We start from the raw sequence: 20,917 nt of genomic DNA on the forward strand, positions 1-20,917 counted from the left end.
TTCTTTGTTTTTTATCATAGCTATTTGCTATCTGCTCTCTCTGGTCCCTTGGCAAAGTCCATCAGAATCCTCCAGCGTTCAGGCCCGCGAAGTCCTCGCTCCGCCAAGGAAGAATGTAACTTCCAAATTAAATAAAAATCAGCGGGAAAAAGGTGTGACGGGCGGGCGAGCTGAGGGAGGGGTGGCTCCGCCGCCCCGCCCCGCCCCCGCCCCGCCCCCGCGGGAGGGCGCGCCGCCAGCAGAGGAAGTTTAGGCGCCACCGCCCGCCGTAGCTGGGCCGCTGTCGCCGCCGCCCTCCACGGCCTGGCGGGGAGGCGGCGCTGAGGAGCCGCTCCCGTGGGTAACCGGCGATTATTTTTTTCCTTCGGCGGCGGCGCGCAGGGGAGCAGGCAGGGAAATGGCGGCCTCCGCCGGCGCTGCGCGGAGTCGGTTCGTGGTGGTGGGCGGAGGAATCGCAGGGGTTACCTGTGCGGAGAAGGTAAGGGCCCTCCTCTGCCCGCCTTGCGCATGCGCGGCCCGCGCGGCACACCCCACCCCCACCCCCCCCAGCCGGCAGAGAACACCGGGCGCGGGGGCCTGGGGCCGAGCGGGGTGTCATATTGACCCCGCACGCCAGCCTCGGCCCTCCCCCGCAGCCCCGGCGGGAGCTGGGCCGGTAAGGCCGGGTCTCGGCCCTCGGGCCCCTGGAGGAGGCTCCCCAGCCCCGTGGCGTCACCGGCCCTTTAGGGTGCCGGGGGCGGCCCGCCCCGGGCGGGCCCTGTGCAGCTCCGTGTGCGCCTTAACCGCGGCCGGCCGTGGGCGGCGGGAGACCGCCGGGCCGGGGGGGGGCGCTCGGGCGGCGCGGTTCGCTTGGAGGCGTACGTGTTTTATAGGATCGACTTACGAAATTACGTAAAACAGTTCATTAGATTTATTAGTCATTTCATAGATATTTTTATCTATACATTAATTACATAATTACGCGCCCCCCTTGTTTACAAATCATTTGTCCCTCTTTTGAAAAAAAAAACAAACCAACAAAATGAAACAAAACCAGCCCCAGGGAAGCAGTGTTGTAATATAAAAGTATTTGTCGGTCTAGAAATATTTTTGAAGAGGTTAAAATAGTCCTGCAAATAACCTGGTACGAGTTTACGACTGCTTCATAAAAAGGGGAGTGTAACTTGGGAAAGCTGCCATTCCGTGTGCTGGCCAAGAGGCCGGGAAGTTGAAGGAGTCCTGCGTGCATCATTCCTCGTAGCCATAAAGTTTGTACTGCCGCTCAAGTGAAGGCTGCTGCGATGTCCTGCTTTTTATAAAAGCACTGCTCTGTTTTTCCTGTGTCCATGTTCAGGGCTGTACACCTGTGGACGTTGTCCAGTCTCCAGCTTTCCATGAGCTCAAGCTCTAAAAATTTATTTGTTTCTTTTTTTAAAGGTTTTTAGTGCTTTTAAAGTAACAATAACTGGAGGTAACTTTGTACCTATAGTGTGGAATGAAATGATGTGGGTATTAGTTCAGTTAATATTTTATATACTAAAACTAAAAAGCAGTATAAAGACTGTGTTTCAGATATATCTGTTCTCTGGTGATGAAGTGATACTATTTAATTTCTGACATTGTATAAACTACATGCAGGCTAATTTAAAAAAAAATACTGATACTGTTCTCCATCTTCATGGAATTAGTTTGTTTCTACTAGTTTGGGTTTTTTTTCCTTTTATTCATGGTTAATGCAATATGTGGGCACTGGTACTACAGACCCTTAAATACTATATTAATAGGAGTAATCCCTTAAAAGTTGATTAAACTATTCACATAATTAAGGCTCTTGTGTTATCCCTATGTGCTTGCAAGAATAAGTTTTGGGTCATACATTTCATATTCCCAAAGACTTTGTTTTCCTGGAAGTAATTTAGAATTGTATCTAGTTGCTATGATCCTGTTTCACAATACAGTTATTTCCAATTTATAGTGGATGTCTGTAATCTTTAAGATTGCTGTAAAAGGGACTAGCATTTATTGTTTTCTTGATTATTTTTTTTTTCTGCTGTGTTTGTGCCAAAGAGTTAAAGCTTTGGTTTTTTTGTCAGTTCATAGAGAGTACCACTTACCCCCCTGGGCTCTTTCCCTCACCTTTTTTTTCTTTTCCTTGGAAAAACCAATCAGATTGTTACATGATGGCAGAGACTTGCCTCTTTTTGGCTCATCTCTTAGTACTGCAGGAAGCACAGCAGTGAGTATTAGTGGTCTTTTAGTATATGTTTTAATTCACTAAATCCATTAAAAGTGGCACTGTGTTCTAGAAGAATTTCTGTGTTGTACATGTATAGTTGAGCGCATGCTTTAAATGAAAGAGGAATATTGAACACAATTTTTCTCAGCTCTAGTGTTGAGCAAGTACAATTCTGTGGAACATAGTAGCAATAAACAACTTGTCCATCATACTGCATTTTAGGTATGCATTATGTGATGTCTTGTAGTTCAGACTTCTCAGGCAGCTGAGAGCAATCGTTGCATCAGGTCTGTCTCAAGTATTTTCACATATAGTTACTTTTTGAGTATGTTTTGAAATATTCTGACAAAAATGTCTTAAAAGTTTGAGTTGGATTTTTTTTTATTGCCACAAGATTTTTCATGTCTTACGTAATTTCTGCCTTTCATGCTTATATGGCAGCATTTCTTTCTAGATTGTAATGACTTGCACATTTCTGTATGCATGGATAAACCTAATACTCTATCTGGCAGATTTTTAGTTTTAGTATTTTTAAAAGTAAAGAAATGAAATAACCTTAATACTACTAAATGAAAGTTTCAAACAACCATTAAATCTTAATAAGAGGGCAGAGGTAAGCATTTGAGTATAACTGATGCAAAATACATGATGGCTGTCTTAAAATTACGTAGACTCACAGAATGATTTAGGTTGGAGGGGACCTTAAAGATCATCTAGTTCTAGCTCCCCTGTCACGGGCAGGGACGCCTTCCAGTGGATCAGGTTGTTCAGAGCCCTATCCAACCTGACCTTGAATAATTCCAATGATGGGGCATCCACAGTTTCTCTGAGGAACCTGTTTCAGTGTCTCACCATCATCATAGTAAAGAATTTCTTACTTATACCTAATCTAAATCTCTGTTTAAAACCATTACCCCTTCTCTTGATGCTACAGGGCCTGGTAAAATGTCTCTGTCTTTCTTGTAAGCCCAGTTTACGTATTGAAAGATCACAGTACGGTCTCCCTGGAAGCCTTGTCTTTTTCAGGCTGAACAACCTATCTCTTAGCCTGTCCTCATAAGAGAGGTGCTCCAGCCCTCTGACCATTGACCAGCTGTATTCTGGGCCTGCTGTAACAGGTCTATGTCTGTCTTGTGCTGGGTGCCCCAAAGCTGGATGCACTACTCCAGGTGGGGCCCATTGACCTGCTGGCCACTCTTCTTAGGCAGCCCAGATACGATTGACTTCGTGGACTGTAAGCACATGTTGACAATCCTTATCTAATTCTTAACCAACCAATATCTCCAAGTCTTTCTCTGCAGAGCTGCTATCAATACATTCATCCCCCAGTCTGGACTAATACTGTTGATTGCCCCAACCTGGGTGCAGGACTGTGCACTTGACCTTGTTGAACTTCACAAGGTTCATGTGGGCCTATTCCTCAAACCTGTCAGGATCCCTCTGGATGACATCCCTCTAACCAATTGACTGTACTGCTCAGCTTGGTGTCATCTGTGAACTTGCTGAGGGTGCGCTCAATCCCACTATCTGTCATTAATAAAGCTACTGAGCATGATCTCTGTAGTGTTCTGTTGTTTTTCTGAGGCTTATTAGATACAGCTGGGAGCACCTGCTGCAGCACAGTGTGTTACTTAACCTTTCTTCCTATTTTCAGTCAATACAAAGTGTTCAGCTGTGATATGTGTGAAATATGTTAGGGATTCATGCTATAAAGTGTGGATTACATAGCCTTGTTAAATTAATTTGTATTTGCCAACGTGAATCTCCCTTAAACCAACAAGGCTTCACCACATAAACCTTCAGATCACACAGGTCTGAGGTACAGGAATACATGCTAGTCCCTTTATAGCGCAGCTGGTTGTGTATGACATGAAGCATCCTTCTTCGTGGCTTATACAACTGTTCTGTTCATCTACAGAATGTGGTGACAAGGAACCCTGTGTTTTGCCTGTACCTCAGAGACAGATGATTTGTTCTTGACAGAGCTGATTTATTTTCTGTGGCAGAACAATGCATGTTTAGAATAGGAACTTTTCACTTTGGCTTGGGGCTTTTAAAAGTCTTCTATTGCTTAGTAGTACTCTGAAGAGAATAATCCATTTATCAGTTTACTAAATGACATTTAAAATAGCCAATAGGAGTTAGCATTTCCTCTGTTAAAATTAAATCTGTGAACAATTACTACTGTGCAATAAAAATAAGTATGTCCAGTAACTGGGTATCTCCAGAAATCACATGATCATAGGCTGTTCCATAGGCTGCCCTTTAGAATACTGTGAGAATAGGCTTTAGAGTAATCATTTATATCATGGTTGCAGTTCCTGAAGATGTATTTGTGTGTAAATGAATCAGTCTCGGGTCTCCAAATTCCGTTCATTTTAGTTGTTATTCTTTCATAGTCTTGAAGTAGTGTTTATCCAGTAGGGTTCTACAAGACTAAAGTAATGTAATAATACATGCTACCTTTCACCAATAAGTTTATTGTCTTAAAGTCAAAATCTATTGATGACTGTATTCACTCATCGTGATTTCTGTTCCTTTACAAGCTGGCCATGGAATTCCCATCAGAAGATGTTCTTTTAGTGACAGCTTCTCCAGTTATAAAAGCTGTAACAAATTTCAAACAGGTAAGAGAGACTTACTTTTTGTTATGGGAAGACCTCTTCAGAAGTTTGCATAGGTACAAATAATTTAGAACATAATCCTGAAAATGCATATGACTTTGAACTTATTTTCATGTTAGTGTGGCTGTAATAGTAAGTGCTAGCAGGGCTGAAGAGATATTTTCTAGTGATGCATAATCATTAGTAATTAGTGAATATATTCATGCCATTTGAGCAAAGGTTAAATTGGATGCTTATATGGTTGAAGTATTTTTGAAGTTACTAAAGCTTTATTCCACTGCATTATTAATGGGGGCTCCATTTTAAGCACTGTAATGGTATCTTTGAAATAAATTACTTCAGAAACTTAGTCTGGCTGGCAGTTCTCCTATACAGCACTGTGTTTGAGTTTCAGGCAGAAACAGACTTCTAACAAGTAATAAAAAAGGGATAGTCTTCTGTGAAATTGCCTTCAGCTTTATCTCCAGCAGCTGGTGATTCAATGACCTCTCTCCTGCTGGTTTGAGAAAGAAAATAAAATCTGTACATGAATTCAGATTTCTGGCCTTAGCAAGTTCACTAAGCTAGTTTTGCTGAGGTGCTCAGATCTTGGAAAGCACTGCTTTTTTTCCCCACTCTGAGGGAACTTCAAACTCTACCATAGGGCATGGAAAGAGTTGGAGACTGGATTGCACTGAACTCAGGACACAAAGCTGCCAGCCGGTAAAAAGTTAGGTTTTACCTTGTCAGGGAAAGTTAAGACATGGAGAGCTAGGCTTCCACTTGGCCTTTAGATTCATGACTGCCTTTCTGAAACATGGTATCTAACAGATGAGGCATGTCTCATGATGAGTATGTGATAAGAAAGAAAAGCCACTCTAATTTATCTGACAGTCCGGTTTTAACGTAATTCTTCCTGGTATATGAATGCCTAATTCAAATAACTGGGGCGGCTCTGTGTGTGTGTATCGAAATAAAGCATAGAGAGATTTGAACAGCAGTTCTTTGCATGTAGTGGCTGTAATTGACTGTCAGCATCTCTTCCTTTTTGCGCTGTGGTTGTTGTCCAGGGCTAATGGGATGCTCAGAACATGGCTGAGAGACCGAGAGCTCTATGTGAGACTGGAAGAATAACACCCAGCTAAAGAATATCTTCTGAGCTTGAGTGCTGACAGTAGGGTCATGAGTATCCAGGAAAAGACATTTACACGTTGCAGAGGTGTAGAGTCTGTAATTCACATTGGCAGAAGTTTCAATATCTGAAGAATAAGGGAATAGCCAAACACTATCTGAAGGCGGCAGCATTGAAGTTTTGGACACGAGCATCTTAATTTCTCTCTGAATTGCAAACGTTGTGTGGCTTCTGGTTCCTAGTTTTGTTCCAGACTCTTTCGAGTATTCTGTAAAGTAGAAAGCGTGGAGGTTCCCATGCAGGTGCTCCCTTCTGGAAGAACCCCCAGATCGACATAACTTGAATGTTTTCCAAGTCCTGGTTTGTGCCTGCCCCTGCACGCCCACCCCCTGCCCGGAGTCTCTGTAGTATCACATAGTGACTATGGATGAGATGCTAAGTAAATGCTTTGAGGTGATCTTGAATCTGTTTTGCCTGAACACTTGCCTTATATGTCCCGTTCACAAGTTGAACAATGGTAAGCTCTTTTCCTGCCCTAAGGGCCAGCTGGCTACCTGCAACAAAAGGTTTTTGAATCATTAGGGTTTTGCAGAAAATGTCAGTGGTGGGGTTTTGTGTTGTGGGTTTGGGTTTTTTTTAAATAGAATAAAAACATTTATTCCAGAAAAAAGTAAGGTATTTTATTACAAAATGTTATTTATATTACAAAATATTATTTATATTACAAAATACTGTAAGGTATTTTGACCAAAATCTTTTTCCTAAAATGCCAAGGAGAGGAAAATGCTTGTATGGGAGAATATTACTGAGTAATTTCATCAAAGTTACAACAAACAGAAAAACAGGGTCTTAACACTGCATCAAGTAAGTTAAAAAGCAGTGTTAAAAACTGTAATAATATATTCTATTTATGGAATAAAACTTCATAGCAGTTAGAGCAGCCATCAGGGTTCTCCAGTTTCTCTAATTCTCCAGAATTAGAATTCTCTGTGCTACTTTGTAAAGAGTCAAAGAATAGGCATGAAAGGATTCTATATAGAAAAAGGAACTTAGCAGTAACGTGATAACATGTGTTGTGACAATACTGGCTTTATGTTGTGACTTCTTTACTGGAAATGAACATAACACATTTTGTTACAAGCTTTAGAAAAAGGGATGGATAAATGATTCATATTTTTAAATACCTCTCTTCTTCCTACAGGTCTCCAAAACACTTGAAGAATTTGATGTGGAAGAGCAACCAAGTTCTCTATTAGAAAAACGTTATCACAATATCAAAGTTATACAGTCTGGAGTAAAACAGTTGAAAAGTGATGAACATGTAAGCTGGTGTTTTGTCTTTTATATGTTTTTTCAATTTACTTATTTAAGAAATATCTTAAGCAGTTCAACGTTCTGGGTGTGAAATTCCGTTCAAGAACATTCTGGTTATTAAAGTGTTAAGTTACCAAAATCACAAGAAAATACTTCCTAACTTTTAATTTCACTTACGACTTACACTGTTGTTCAAGTAGAAATACATATAAGGGACAAAATTGTAGATCAAAAATTGCTTGTTGATTAAGAGACTGTATCTTTTAGATTTAATTCTTTGACACCTTAGACATACTTTGTTGAATACCTGATTGGAACAGCAGGGAAACCGGTTGATGAAACCAATACTGTATGTCAGTATAGGTGTCTGAAAATTGCTGTAACCCTTGATTGGAGAGATCTCTGATTCTTGAATTACTGCTTGTTGCTACAGAGACCAAAATCTTAAGGACTTTGTGATATGGGGGGGGGGGTGGGGGTGGGGGGGGGGGGAAGAGTTCTTAAACAACATTTCCATCTTTTCTTCTTTATTTTTAGCAGGAAATACATTGCAAGTATGAGCAATGTACAGCATGTAAAGATCTGTGTTAGTGCCTGGGTCAGCTCAACATTATTTTTCACTTCAACGTTACCAGAAATTCACATTAAGATCCAAAACTGGTTTTGCTCATTTTAAGTTAGAGATATGATTCCAGTTAGATTCTGCTAATATTTTGAATTTAATGATATTCTTGTATCACTTCTATAATGGTGTTTTAGTTTAGGTATGTGTCTGTGGACACAAAGATTTCATGTGTATAGATTTGGAGAATCTTTTGCCCATAACCTTTAAAAACTCTCTTTGTGCAAAACTAGTGTAAACTATTTAGCTTCTAGTTTGGAAAACAAATAAGGTCATAAAATGTTAAATTTTAAGTACTGCTTGTTGCAGAATGATGTAGCTTGTTTAGTGCCTACCCTTTTTCTTTAGCAAAGAACAGAATTTGCCGGTTTTCTAAACTGTATTCTAGCCTGTGCCAGGTTAAGTTATGTACAGGTTTACCGTTGTTGAAATGTTTTGAATGAGATTCTTAATTGCTAACATACACTAGTGCATAATGTTAATGGGGTGGGGTATTTGTCACATAGAAAACCTATTCTAGTACAGCTAGTAAATACAGTGACACCAAGTGGTAATCCTTGTATGTCATCTTTCTTTGAGTGCGCTGTCTGTCATATAATGTCATATGCCTGTAAGTTTGTGGTGAGTGTAATGCAAATAAACGACACAGAGTCAATGAGAGTAGGAAGGCTTGCTCTTTAAGAAGCGAGTTACAGCTTTTAATACCTGCAAAATACTGTGATGCTAAGGAAAAAAATGCTGATGCTCTCTTAGAGGTCTGCAGTTGCTTTTTCTCTTCATTTTTAACAGAGGATTGTCACTGAAGATGGGAAGGAATATATGTATGAAAAACTTTGCCTGTGTGCTGGAGCAAAACCAAAACTAATTTTTGAAGGAAACCCATATGTATTAGGAATCCGGGACACTGACAGCGCACAGGTAAATTTGTTTTGGACTTAAAAGTGTATAATATATTCCTGCTTCTGATGCAAAATACTAAAAATGATTATGGAGTGAAATGGAGAAACAGATGATGTTTGTTATTGTATATCCTTAAATACAAACACTTTCAGTAGCAGAGAAATAGCCTTAAAATACCATTAATTAGTCACTAAATTTGTTAAGTTTATAAATAGCTCATAGACAGTATTTCTGACATGATAATCTAGAATAAATGGTGTTCTACCCTCCATGTGGAAGCCAATCTGAAAATACAAGCAGGAAGTAGGCATCAGTAGAAACTTCCCTGAGAAGGTGTATCTGCTACACTGTATGAAGGGCTGCTTCTTACAGTGAAAAGCTACTGTAGGGCATTTTTTTTTTTTAATTCTACTGTAGTTTGTCCCCATTGTACAGAAAAGAGTTGTAGTCAAAGTTGTGAAAAAGTTTTCAAATGAAAAATGACTTGGACTAAAACTTCAGCTTGGAAGTAGAAAGAGTTTTCACTGCTATAGGTCTTTAGAATTAGAGGAGACAGGGTGAAAGTTGTTAGAAGGAGAATTTCACACAGATGTGGGTACGGTTAGGCTTGCTTTAATCGCAACTCGGAGTTGGGCCACCACCTCAGTGATGGGCAGAGAACAAAGGGGTGCAGCACGGCTTATATACACTAATCGGATCACTAGTCAAAGTCAGAAGTTCTAGGAGTTTCCTTTGGTCTTATCAGGTCTGGAATCCATCACCCAGTCCTGTCCCAGTTGATTCATCTATTTGGTTCCAGTCTCTGACTTGGTTTCAGGGTCCTCCTCAGATCATGATCTTTTTTCCACCTGCTTTAACTCACACAATCCTGCAAGCACACTTAAATCTTTGAACAAGCAATTCCTACCCATCTATATTAATTTTTCTAAAGACATCTGTGTTTCAGAAAGCACCTGTGTACACGAATTTCTCATCTATTGTTTTTCTATTCTCCTGCTGATTAACTTGACTACGTTTTAAAACAGCCTTGGAGTAGGGCTATACAAAGGCCGAGGCCTGGTTATGCCAGTTATCAGCTTCAGCACTTCAGATTTCTTAATTCAAACTACATTTTCTTTAACAAAAGTGAACACTGCTTCTTCATAGCATAAAAACTGGAGTTCATCAAATTAAGTTTGATGCTGAGAATAAAAAAGATGTTACTTTTTCAAGCAAAGTGAAGTGAAACTATGAAATTGTTGTTTGTTTTGGATGTTAAACGTTTACCTGAGTTAAAAAAAACCACAAGAGAAATAAAGAGGGAAGAAAAAATACATGTTCCAGGATACTATCGTCATGTGCTTGTTGTCTTCTGATGGTCTTCCCTGTGCGTCCACTGTTGGGCACTGTGGGGAAACAGTAGACTGGACTATCATTTGTCAAAACTGATGTTGAATGAGGCTGAAAATGCTTGTTTCTAAGGTTTTGTTTGCTTTTTATTTTAATGATGATTGGTTGTGTCCGCTAGTCCCCTCTGATACAACTTCAGTGTCTTTCTCTGAAGGGATTAAAGGACTGCAGTTTTCCTGATCTTTTACAGTTCAGGCTCTCTTGACACAGTTAGTCAGGTAAACTGGAAGCACATAAGAACAGATTTTTGTGTAATTGCAAAAATTGATCTAATAGTCATGATTCTTGATTTGTTTGAAAGAAAATACTTGAAGTGGTTGTACTATGATCTAAAAAATACTGTCTGGCCTGTGTTTAAATTTATTTTATTTCTCTGTCATAGTTTAACCCAGCAGGCACATAAATACCACACAGATGCTTGCCCATCCCTGCTGTGGGATGGTGGAGAGAACTAGTGGGGAAAAAAACCCAAAAATTTGTGGGTTGTGATAAAGACAGTTTATTAGGACAGGAAAGGAAGAGATAATAATCATGACAAATTAAGCCGAAAAAAACTCGGAATGAAGAAAACTGCTAGGAGACTTTTTGTACTTTTAGTAGCAAGGTATTTATTACCTGCGTGGGGGAGGAGGTAGTTCACTCTGAAGCACACGTGCAAAACAGGCTAATTTATACATTTGACATACGTGATTGCAATGTCTCTACATACATTATTCATGCGATTACAAAATCTCATTGCATGTTAGTGATAGGTGGAGCCTGGGCAGAGTTCAGGTGGAGTCTTCTCTTGGCATCAGTTTTGGGAGGGTCGTTCAGGCCTTTCGGCCCTGCTCAGGTGGTTTTCCTCAGGGCTGAACTTTTCGACCTTCTTTCATAAGTGGCTCTGCCAGACTCTTGTACAAAAAATCTTGGCTTGCTACCATTTTCTTCTATTGATATGTCTAACTTTATCAGATGTATGATTTCTAGTACCTGGTATGGCAGTCTCTATCAATGGCTTAGGCTTGGGTACAATGAGCAAGAACAGGGTGATTCAGCACACCATGCTCTGTTTCCTTGGTACAAGAGAGTTGAGCAATTTTGCAAGACAGAATGGGGCATTTACAGAGCTGAGTCTCTTCTCAGGGGTCTTTAGGTTTTTAGGCCTTATTCCTTTTCATAAAAGAAGTAGAGTATACAGAACAAGCGATGCACAATGCAGTTACCACTTGCTGACCGATGCCCAGCCAGTTCCCAAGCAGAAGCTGCTGGCCAGCTTTCCCCATAGCTGATAGTATTGGAATGTCCCTTTGGCCAGTTTGGGTCAGCTGTCCCAGCTGTGACTTCCCCCAGCTTCTTGTGTGCCCCACCAGCTTTCTTGCTGGTAGGGTGGGGTGAGAAACTGAAAAGTCCTTGACTTAATGTAAACACTGCTTAGAACAACTAAAATGTCAGTATGTTATCAACATTACTCTCATCCTAAATCCAAAACACAGCCACTAGCTACTAGGAAGCAAAAGAACTCTATCCCAGCGAAAAGTAGGATGTTCTGTCACCCCTAAGGTGTGATTTGGAGACTTGTTTGTTTCTGAAAGCTTTTGCACAAATAAAATTGGTTCTCAGACTTGCTACAAATTATTTCTTAGATTACCGTTTCCTGATAAGGAGTTTTTAAATTACCCAGTTTCTGTATCTTTGCCTTTTTAATGTTATACAGATTACTGTGAGAGTTATGCAAGTTGTGATATCCCAGTGTTAATAGTCTGTAGGACACAGAACAGTCTCCTAGATTCTATTAAAGGCTCTGTTGAATTGGTTTACATTTTATTATTTTATCTCTCCTGTCTCAATTTGAGACTTGTAAGACGGTAACAGTAACTTCATCCCTTAATGTGGTAGAACTTTACAGGTTTCATTAGCTTCTGTAACAGGTCTTAGCATAAGTAAATGCATATCATTAGTCTGAGAAAATTAAAATAAGATGACTAAGAAAGCAAGAAAATATTGGAGAGGATATAATTGATCAGCGTGAAGGAACATATAATCTAAGTTGTAATTGACAATTTTCCTTTCTTAATGCAGGCTTTTCAGAAGAATTTGGCTCAAGCTGAGAGAATAGTAGTGGTGGGAAATGGTGGGATTGCACTTGAATTAGTGTAAGTAAATGACTAAATCTTGAAGATGCATATGCAAATAAAATAACAATAAAATGTTAAATGTATTGTGCAAGAGTTTGGGAGAAGGTTGACTTACAAAATTGTGGTTCTTGAAGCATTTGATCAAAATAACTTTTTCACAGTGTAGTGGTGCTTACTGTCATGTAAAATTCAGCAGGCTTCAGAAGAAGCTTTGACACAGCTATCAAGAATATACAGTGTTTTTCTGGTTTGGCACCAACTGAGATTTCTGTTAACAATGGTAAGGGCAGTGTTTCAGTTAGAAAACTTGTCTGACTTCTGGAGACAGAAGATGTAACAGGAATAAAGAGGTGGCTTATCTTGCACCCAGCTTAATTTAAGTCAATAGAACTTCTGAAATGTTTGACGTGACCTTTGTCACAGATAGGATACCGAACCGTGTGGTCCTGCAGTCTGCTAGGTTACAGAACCACCTGTATTAGACAATTATATGGTCTTGTGTGGTGTTGTAGGGAGTCACTTTTTCACTTTCAATAGACTGTCCTCTGCATGTCTCCAGCAGTTCATGTTCCAGGTAGTACAAACAAGATATAAATGCCTGTTCCTAGCAGTGGACAGTCTGGCATTGCAGTGGATTTGATAGGTTTAAAAGTCTTAGGTCCCTTATTTCAAGCTTCTGGAATGAAACCAGGCACACTTGTGTTGCTAAGTCAGATCCTTTTCAGAATCTGTCTGCCACTTTATTCATTGTTTAAATGTCCACAGGTATGAAATTGAAGGCTGTGAAGTGATCTGGGCTATCAAAGACAAAGCCATTGGGAACACTTTTTTTGATGCAGGAGCAGCTGAATTTCTCATTCCAAAGCTAACTGCTGAAAAACGAGAGACTCCAATTGAATGTAAAAGAACAAAGTACACAATGGAAGGTATGGTGCTTTGGTCTCCTAACACGGCAGCAGCAGCATTTAATTAATTTAGCAGGCTGTAAATAAGGTTTAGTCTTATTATCAATGGCATTTCCTTCTTCAAAAAAGCAATAATAAAATCCCCTCCAGAATTTATGTAGACACACAACAGCATGTAATAGTTACCTGTAAACTGCAAAAATGTGCTTATCTTTATATCTGTGCCAAGTATTCCATCTGCTGAAGAACTTTTTTTTATTTTCTGTAATGTTTTAATGTTTTTTCTGAATTATGTCAGCATTATGTAAAGACCTGTCCCATAATAAGCTACTGGAGGACCAGATAAAACATCACAGACCATGATTACAGGTGCAGTGAAACTGTAGTGTTAATTAAGAACAGTTAATCAGAACTGCATGAACAGATGTGACAGAAACATGTATTTGACCAAAATACTAACAAAAAGAAGAGCATGGTTTTAGACTTCAGGTCGGAAGAATAAATTGTGAGATTGTCAGCCTAAACATCACTAAATGGCACCACCCAGTGTTCTTCACATGTATCGTGTTATGTTAGAATTCGCACTTCTGTGCAGTGGGGAGGGGACAGTGCACATTTGCTGGCAGATGGACATCAGTTTAAATGTTAGCACTGGTGCTAAGCAACCAAGTCTATAGCGCATCTCCAGAAGCCTGGTGCTGTTGGGGTCTGTCTGGCTCTCAAGGGTCCATGCAGACACCTCACAGTGGCATGGTTGTTGCTGAGATGAGTGAAGTAATGAAAGGCATAAAACTGAATGGTGGCTTGGAGTCTGACTTGTCTGCAGGTTAATGGGTTTGGGGGCGTTACATTTTGTCTTCCCTTTTGGCAACCAGATCGTATTTCTCTTAATTGAGGACCCTCGTTCTGAATTCTGCGGGCAATGTAGTATGCATGCTAAATCTGATGATCTTCATCTCTTTCCTTCAGGAAATGAGGAAAAAGAAAGACCTATAGCAGCAGCTGACAAACTGGGCAGTGCCTTAGGCCCTGATTGGCATGAGGGCTTAGCTCTTAAAGGGACAAAAGAGGTATGGTCAAAATCCTGCTTACACATTTGCTGAAATATTGCTTTAAGTGAGTAAGGGTGACAGAATGTGAAATACCACATTCAGGATTATCAGAAAAACAGAAATCAAACGTGCTTGAGCAGATCCTCCTGTTCCGTCAGAACTGAACAGGAAAATAATGTTAACACAAAGGAATTTTCTGCCTCAGGAGAAAGGCGGCTAATCGGATCCACTGGCATGAGTTTAGCAGTTTGCTCTTCAAATTGAAATGTAAATGTGGGTTTGCGTATTTCTGTAGGACTGATGTCAATCCTAGCTTTAACCAGAAGCAGTGGTGCCTCTATTGTCCTGATTTCAGCTGCCATATGTACATTTTCTTATGTGAAAAATAAGACAGTAGGATTTGTACAGAGGTGCAGGGAACATCAGTCCCCTGTCACAGTAGATAATGAAATGCAAAATGAGTAGTGGACTCATGAGCACTGTGAAGAGTTTCATGCTTGAAATTAAATAAAAATCCTCACTTTTCATAGGTTTTTATCAGGTCTTTATTAATTTCTTAGCTGTTAGCTGTTTGCATCTGTAACACATTTAAAAGAAAGACCTTTCAAAAGGTGATCAGTCACAGATTCTACCGAAATAACAACTAAAGGACACTTAGGGTATTCAGCACATTAGTTGGCGGTGTTTTGGCTGTTGAAGGCTGTGGAAGTATGTTTGTGTAGTGGAGAGTAAAACCTTTCGAGGCCTGAATCCACAAAACAGTTTAGAGAAATGGGCAACCTTCCTAGTTCTGTCTTGAGCTTAGAATAGAAGTGGTTGAAATATGGGTTGATGAAACAGGATATGTTGTCTTTTTCTTTCTACAGCATGTAGAACATACACTTATTATTGTTATCATAATTTAATTCATGATAGGAAAGTAAGGGATTTGAAATCCTGAAAAATAGAAAAGATGAGTTTACTTTTTTCTGGTAAGTTCTGAATTCTCTTCCTGTAAGCTCAGGGCAACTTGAATATGTTTTCTGGCATGCCTGGAAAAGCTAAATTGTAATGAAATTTCAAGGAACATCAGATACCTGCTGAAAAAGCACATGAATTGCCATTTGCTATGGTTAGATCTGTACTAAAAAAGGAAAAAGTGTGGGAACTAAGCTAATGCGTCATGCTTTAGGACAGGATACATGGTTCTGGTTTTTTTCCAGTTTAGTAACGTCAATTTACGTGAAGGTATACTTGGTATTAAACATGTTGTTATTTCTAATCATTATGTGTACAATTTTGTCAATCTTTCTTTAGTTTTCTCATAAAGTACATATTGAAGTACTATGTGAAGTGAAGAAAATACACTTACAGGAAGAATTTATACGACTGCAACAGACATCTTTCATTTTTCCTAAAGAGGAGAAGAACATAGAACCAGACGAGGGTAGGTGTCAGTGCTGATGAGAAATAATGTGTTGAAGATAAAAGCAGTGCTGGAGCATGTTTGATCTTGTTTGCTGTTCTAGAGCAAATACAGATTTGGAAAATAAATCCTTTATTTCTGTAAATTAAATGGAGCTTGAGTAACAAATAGTAGTTGAGCATTTGATTTATGGGCTACAATTACATTAAAAAATGTTATGGGTCAGACCCTTTTTCCACAAAGTCACCTAAATCCTTTATGCAGAATACCCCTTGCTTGTGATGGTCCAATAAAAACATATATTAACAGTGGTGTTAAAACAGAAGAAAAAAAAAATAGTGTCAAAATGAAGTAATCTTTCAAAGAAAGTAGAAGAAAATATTACTTGTCATGAATAATTCTATTAATAAATTCATCTCAAAGAAAATTAATATTTAAAATAATATCTTAATAGCCAGTTACTCCCAGTATAAAATTCTAGGAAGTCAATTCTCTGATGTTCTTTTTGCTTTGAGGCCTTTCTTGTGCATCTGTAAATTTGTATGTAAAAGAGTATTTTGAAGTTGTGTACTTAAGAGAACATCCCATGGGTCTGAAGAAGTGGCAGGACATAGTGTTTTCCCCCAACAAATGAGGGCTTTGATTTAGAAAAAGTTCAGAAAATGTTAATAGTAGGACTTGAAGCTAAGCTCCAAAATCTCATTTTTTTTTTCTAGTCCTGAGTGAAGGTAAGAAATGTTATAGGTCACCTCTGATAAGTCACCTCTGATAATTTTTTGGTTTTTTTGATTTTTATTTTTCCCTACCTAATCCATTCGATATCTCAAAAGATTATATTTTTTTCTTCTTAATTCATGGCTTAAGACATAATTAATAAGGTAATTTCTGTTGGTTACTTTCTCAGGGCAAAATTTTCCCCTTTTTTAGTGCTATGGCCTGTATATGTGGAATTAACTAATGGAAAAATTTATGGTTGCAATTTCATTGTCAGTGCAACTGGAGTTGTGCCAAATGTTAAACCATTTCTTGATGGCAATAATGTAAGTATACTGATTTCTTTTGAAGTTTAAGTTGTTTTTTAAGGTGAAATAAGCTTTTTCAGCTGGTTTATGCTTGTATTCTGACAGGAAGTATTGATTGCTAAAGGTTTTGAATGTTGTACAGTGTTTCAAAATACGGCGGGTATATATTGTGTTGGTATATAATATCCAACATAATAAAAAATAATTTGACTTGGCTTATTATGTTGCTACTCATATGTACAGTATATATATACAATTTACACTGTAAAGATTAAGCCTATACAAAGAGAGAAAAACATTTGTATGATTAGTTCACGTGGCAAAAATCTTATTTTACAAATTTTAAAGTTTTCTCCTGGGAAGGCAGCAGTCATTTCCAGTATTCTTGATCTGGGAAACTGAGCTGTGAAGGTGCTCATATTCACTGAGGGAAGTCACACTTTGGATCTGCATCCAAACGTGGATGATGATTAGAGTTCATAGCTGCCATGTGGATTTTTAGGCCTTGAGATGGTTTTGTCTCCATGTTAGGTGTCTTGTTTAACACTGCCTGGCAGCTCAGCCCCATGCAGCAGCTTGCTTACGCTTACAGTAGAATGGGGGAGGAGGGTTGGAAGAGTTTAAAGTGGCAAAACTCATGATTTGAGATAATTTAGGCAAATTTAGGCAAAGCAAAAGCTGTGCACACAAGCAAAGCAAAATAAGGAATTCATTCGCTGTTTCCCATCGGCAGGGAGATGTTCAGCCATATCCAGAAAAGCAGGGCTTACAGGCATGACAGTTACTTGGGAAGGCAAGCGGTGTAATATGAATGTCTCCCTTTCCTCCTCCTTCCCCCAAGCTTTTTTTGCTGGGCACAACATTGTATGCCTTGGGGTATCCCTTTAGTCAGTGGGGGTCAGCTGCCCAAGCTGGGTCCCCTCCCAACTTCTTGTGCACAGCAGCCTCTTGCTGGCAGGGCAGCATGAGAAACAGGAAAGTTCCTGAGTCTGTGTGAGCACTGCTGAACAACGACTAAACCAGCCATGCGTTATCAACACTGTTTTCAGCACTAATCCAAAACATAGCCTCATAGTAGCTCCTGTGAAGACGGTTAACTCTACCCCAGGCAAAATCAGTACATTAGGGTATTTGGTGTTTTGTGGTACCCTCCTAATTAGGAAGTAAAACACGATCCTCTGAATAAAGCAGAAGAAAATTATGGAAGCACACATTGGATGTTTAGCCATGAAATACCCAAGGCCTCCATTAGAAAGTTTGATTAGGTATTTAGGTGTTTGCAGTGGTATTTTTTGGCCTTGGCAAAAATACAAAATGAGACTAGGTGTCCCTGTAACACATGTAGTGTCATTGGAATTTGGCAAGCTGTGTTACGTCCCTGCCTAGGTATCAGTAATAATGTTTCACAAGCCTATGCTGTGTTCTAGAAATAATGCTTAATGCTTTGTATCTTACCATGGAGGCCTTGCCAGTCTGGACAGTCTCATGTTAAATGATTTTTTTCAGTATGTAATGGTGTTTAAGCTTTTTTTAATACAGAGTTTGAGATATTTTGAAGGCTATGTGAATGTTATTTGTAAAATGCAATACTGCTATGTTCTTAAACTTGGTGAGAAAGGAATGCAGAGGTTGTTAGGAAGTTCTGCTTTTGTAGGCTAAGTTTGTATTTGCTTATTTGAAAGGTTATAGGTTTGAAAAGATTGAGGAAAAACTCTGCAAGAGCAGGATTGCATTATAGTATGGAGAAGTAATACTTGGTATCTAGACAGTTGTGAAAAACACTTCATTATGGTACTCTTCAGGGGATCTGTTTTCTTCCCTTGAAGATGGGGGTCTTGAGACTGAGGTTTGAACAATGTTTCTCTGGTTGTCAGTCTTTCCTAATTGAGTCAGATTAGATGGGAGAATGAATAGCCGCAAATTGTTCACAGTGAATGACCTTTTCTCTGTTGCTACATGGCATCCAGAAGAGCATCCTGCTGGGTTCCTGTCCTATTTGTTCATATGATTTTTAGGTCTTCAGATGTTTTGATAAGCAGAATAGTGAATTTACTTAAATTTTTTTAGGAGTAACAAATGAGATGACTGCTTAACATGGGGAAGTTGAATTACTTCCAGTTACTATTTTTCTTATTGCTGATCTGTGCAAATACTTTAGTTTGCTGTAGGTGAAGATGGAGGTCTTAAAGTAGATAAGCACATGCACACATCCCTGCCCGATATATATGCAGCTGGAGATATCTGCACAGCTTCGTGGGAACCTAGTCCAGTGTGGCATCAGGTAAATCATATCTTAAGATTGTGCACTTAGCAGCCATCTAATCTACAAAGGAAATTGCACGCTATTACACAGATGGGAGAAAAGAAAGTTCAATTGAAGCAGAAACCAGTGAATTCGAGTAGATAGTCCTGGGTGTGTTGATGACAGATAATTTTATCTGCGTGGCTGAAAGCCAAGCTGTTCAGCCTTTCTTGTATAATGAAAATACATAGTATGCATTGATGAGAACAGTGAGTGCCGGTCATTGCACAGTGACATGTATTTGTGTTTTTAAATCCTTGTAATATTTTTTTTTTTTCAGATGAGACTGTGGACTCAAGCTAGGCAGATGGGATGGTATGCAGCAAAATGCATGGCAGCAGATGTTTTAGGGGAATCTGTTGATATGGATTTCAGCTTTGAACTATTTGCTCATGTTACAAAATTTTTCAATTACAAGGTAAAGCAAATACAGTCTTAATATTCTTTAAACCACTGAGGAACCCATACTGCTTGTTTATATTCACTTGCTAACTCTGAGCAGGTAGTTCAGTTTTTCTCTATATAATAATTAATCTTAGTTTAGATTTTCTCTATTCACGGTAACTTTGAATCCTGAAACTGAGAAGCGCAAAGATCTTTACAGTTATATTACAAATTGTAATTGGGGAGTGACAACCGATCTACTTTGCATCTTCATACATATTCCGTTTCATTAAGTTTCTGTTCATGGATAAATTTGACACAGTTCAGCACGGTAACTGGTGTTCATTATTGGGGATTGTGGATGGTATTTTCAGGGTGAAGATTTTTATTTCTGATGTGGGTTTCCAAGCCAGCGAAATGGGGGAGGTTCCCTAGGGACAAGTATTTCCCAGTTTACATCAGTCTCCTGAAGCTTAGAACTGTTACCAGCAGAAATGCTAAAAGCCACTGCAATGTTCTTATGAGTACTGCTTCTTTTTCCTTCTGTTAGGTGGTGGTTTTGGGAAAATACAATGCTCAAGGCTTGGGTGTAGACCATGAACTGATGCTGAGATGTACCAAGGGACAAGAGTATGTTAAAGTAGTGATGCAGAATGGCCGAATGATGGGAGCTGTGCTGATTGGTGAAACGGACTTGGAAGAAACCTTTGAAAACTTAATTTTAAATCAAATGGATCTTTCAGCCTATGGTGAAGATCTCCTGAATCCAGATATCGATATAGAAGATTATTTTGATTGAACAAAACCCCATTTCCATTTTGTATGAAGTTTGGACACAGAGTAATATGTCTTACAAACTGTTTCTTCAGGATTACCAGAAATGAGGGATAAGTGCGATTCCTTATTAAGATTTTGTGTTCATCTTGTCAAAATACTGACCGGCACATTAAATTAATCTGTGCAGAAATGCAACAACAAAAGCCAACTGGATTAGTGTTGGCAAGGAAGTTTTGTCTAGACTAATTCACATACGAGAACACGGCTATGACAGTTAAAAAGTGAGTCACTGTGCTGTTGAGATAGCACTGCATTCGCTTGAATGTGAGGTAGCCTTCACTTTTAAAACATAAATAAAATGTGTTAAATCCTGTGCCTGACTCGTAGCTCCCTTCTTCCCCAAACCGTGCGTAAATTGCCTGCTATAGTTACCAGAGCCTGGTTTCCCTTGGCTGACTGCTGTGCAGGTTCCTCCTCTCAGCCTGTGAGCCACCCTTGTGAGCTGGGATGTCTCGATGGGATGGTGGTGCCTTCCATGCCTAAAGCTACCTCCAGGCTTGGGCGGTGTGAGCATTGGCAAAGGTGGGAAAGCTCCTGCTTCCTAAAACTGCTTGCTCAGGTGAATGTTCACAAGGCAGGCGGGCTGTGTTGGCATCCCACGAGCAGCCAGGTCTCAAGGCTCCTGTTGCAGCTCATGGTACCATCTCTGTTGAGCTGGCCCATGTGGAGAGGACATCTGGGCACAGGGCACTTGGAGCTCTTACTGCCTAGAATGTGG

The 20,917-nt window shown here is 39.5% G+C and overlaps 1 protein-coding gene across 1 annotated transcript; it reads left to right on the forward strand.

The window, feature by feature from the left end:
* Nucleotides 1-230: 230 nt before the first annotated feature.
* PYROXD1 (pyridine nucleotide-disulphide oxidoreductase domain 1) lies at nucleotides 231-20,512 on the forward strand. The gene is made up of 12 exons (XM_055807795.1): nucleotides 231-478; nucleotides 4,762-4,842; nucleotides 7,152-7,271; nucleotides 8,676-8,804; nucleotides 12,237-12,310; nucleotides 13,058-13,218; nucleotides 14,167-14,267; nucleotides 15,546-15,675; nucleotides 16,582-16,694; nucleotides 18,835-18,957; nucleotides 19,259-19,396; nucleotides 19,913-20,512. Exons 1-12 carry the CDS (start codon nucleotides 398-400, stop codon nucleotides 20,159-20,161), a joined length of 1,500 nt encoding a protein of 499 aa, XP_055663770.1. The 5' UTR covers nucleotides 231-397; the 3' UTR covers nucleotides 20,162-20,512.
* The last annotated feature ends 405 nt before the right edge of the window (nucleotides 20,513-20,917 follow it).

The sequence above is a fragment of the Falco peregrinus genome, chromosome 6 (assembly GCF_023634155.1).
Source record: "Falco peregrinus isolate bFalPer1 chromosome 6, bFalPer1.pri, whole genome shotgun sequence".
Classification (NCBI taxonomy): Eukaryota; Metazoa; Chordata; class Aves; order Falconiformes; family Falconidae; genus Falco; species Falco peregrinus.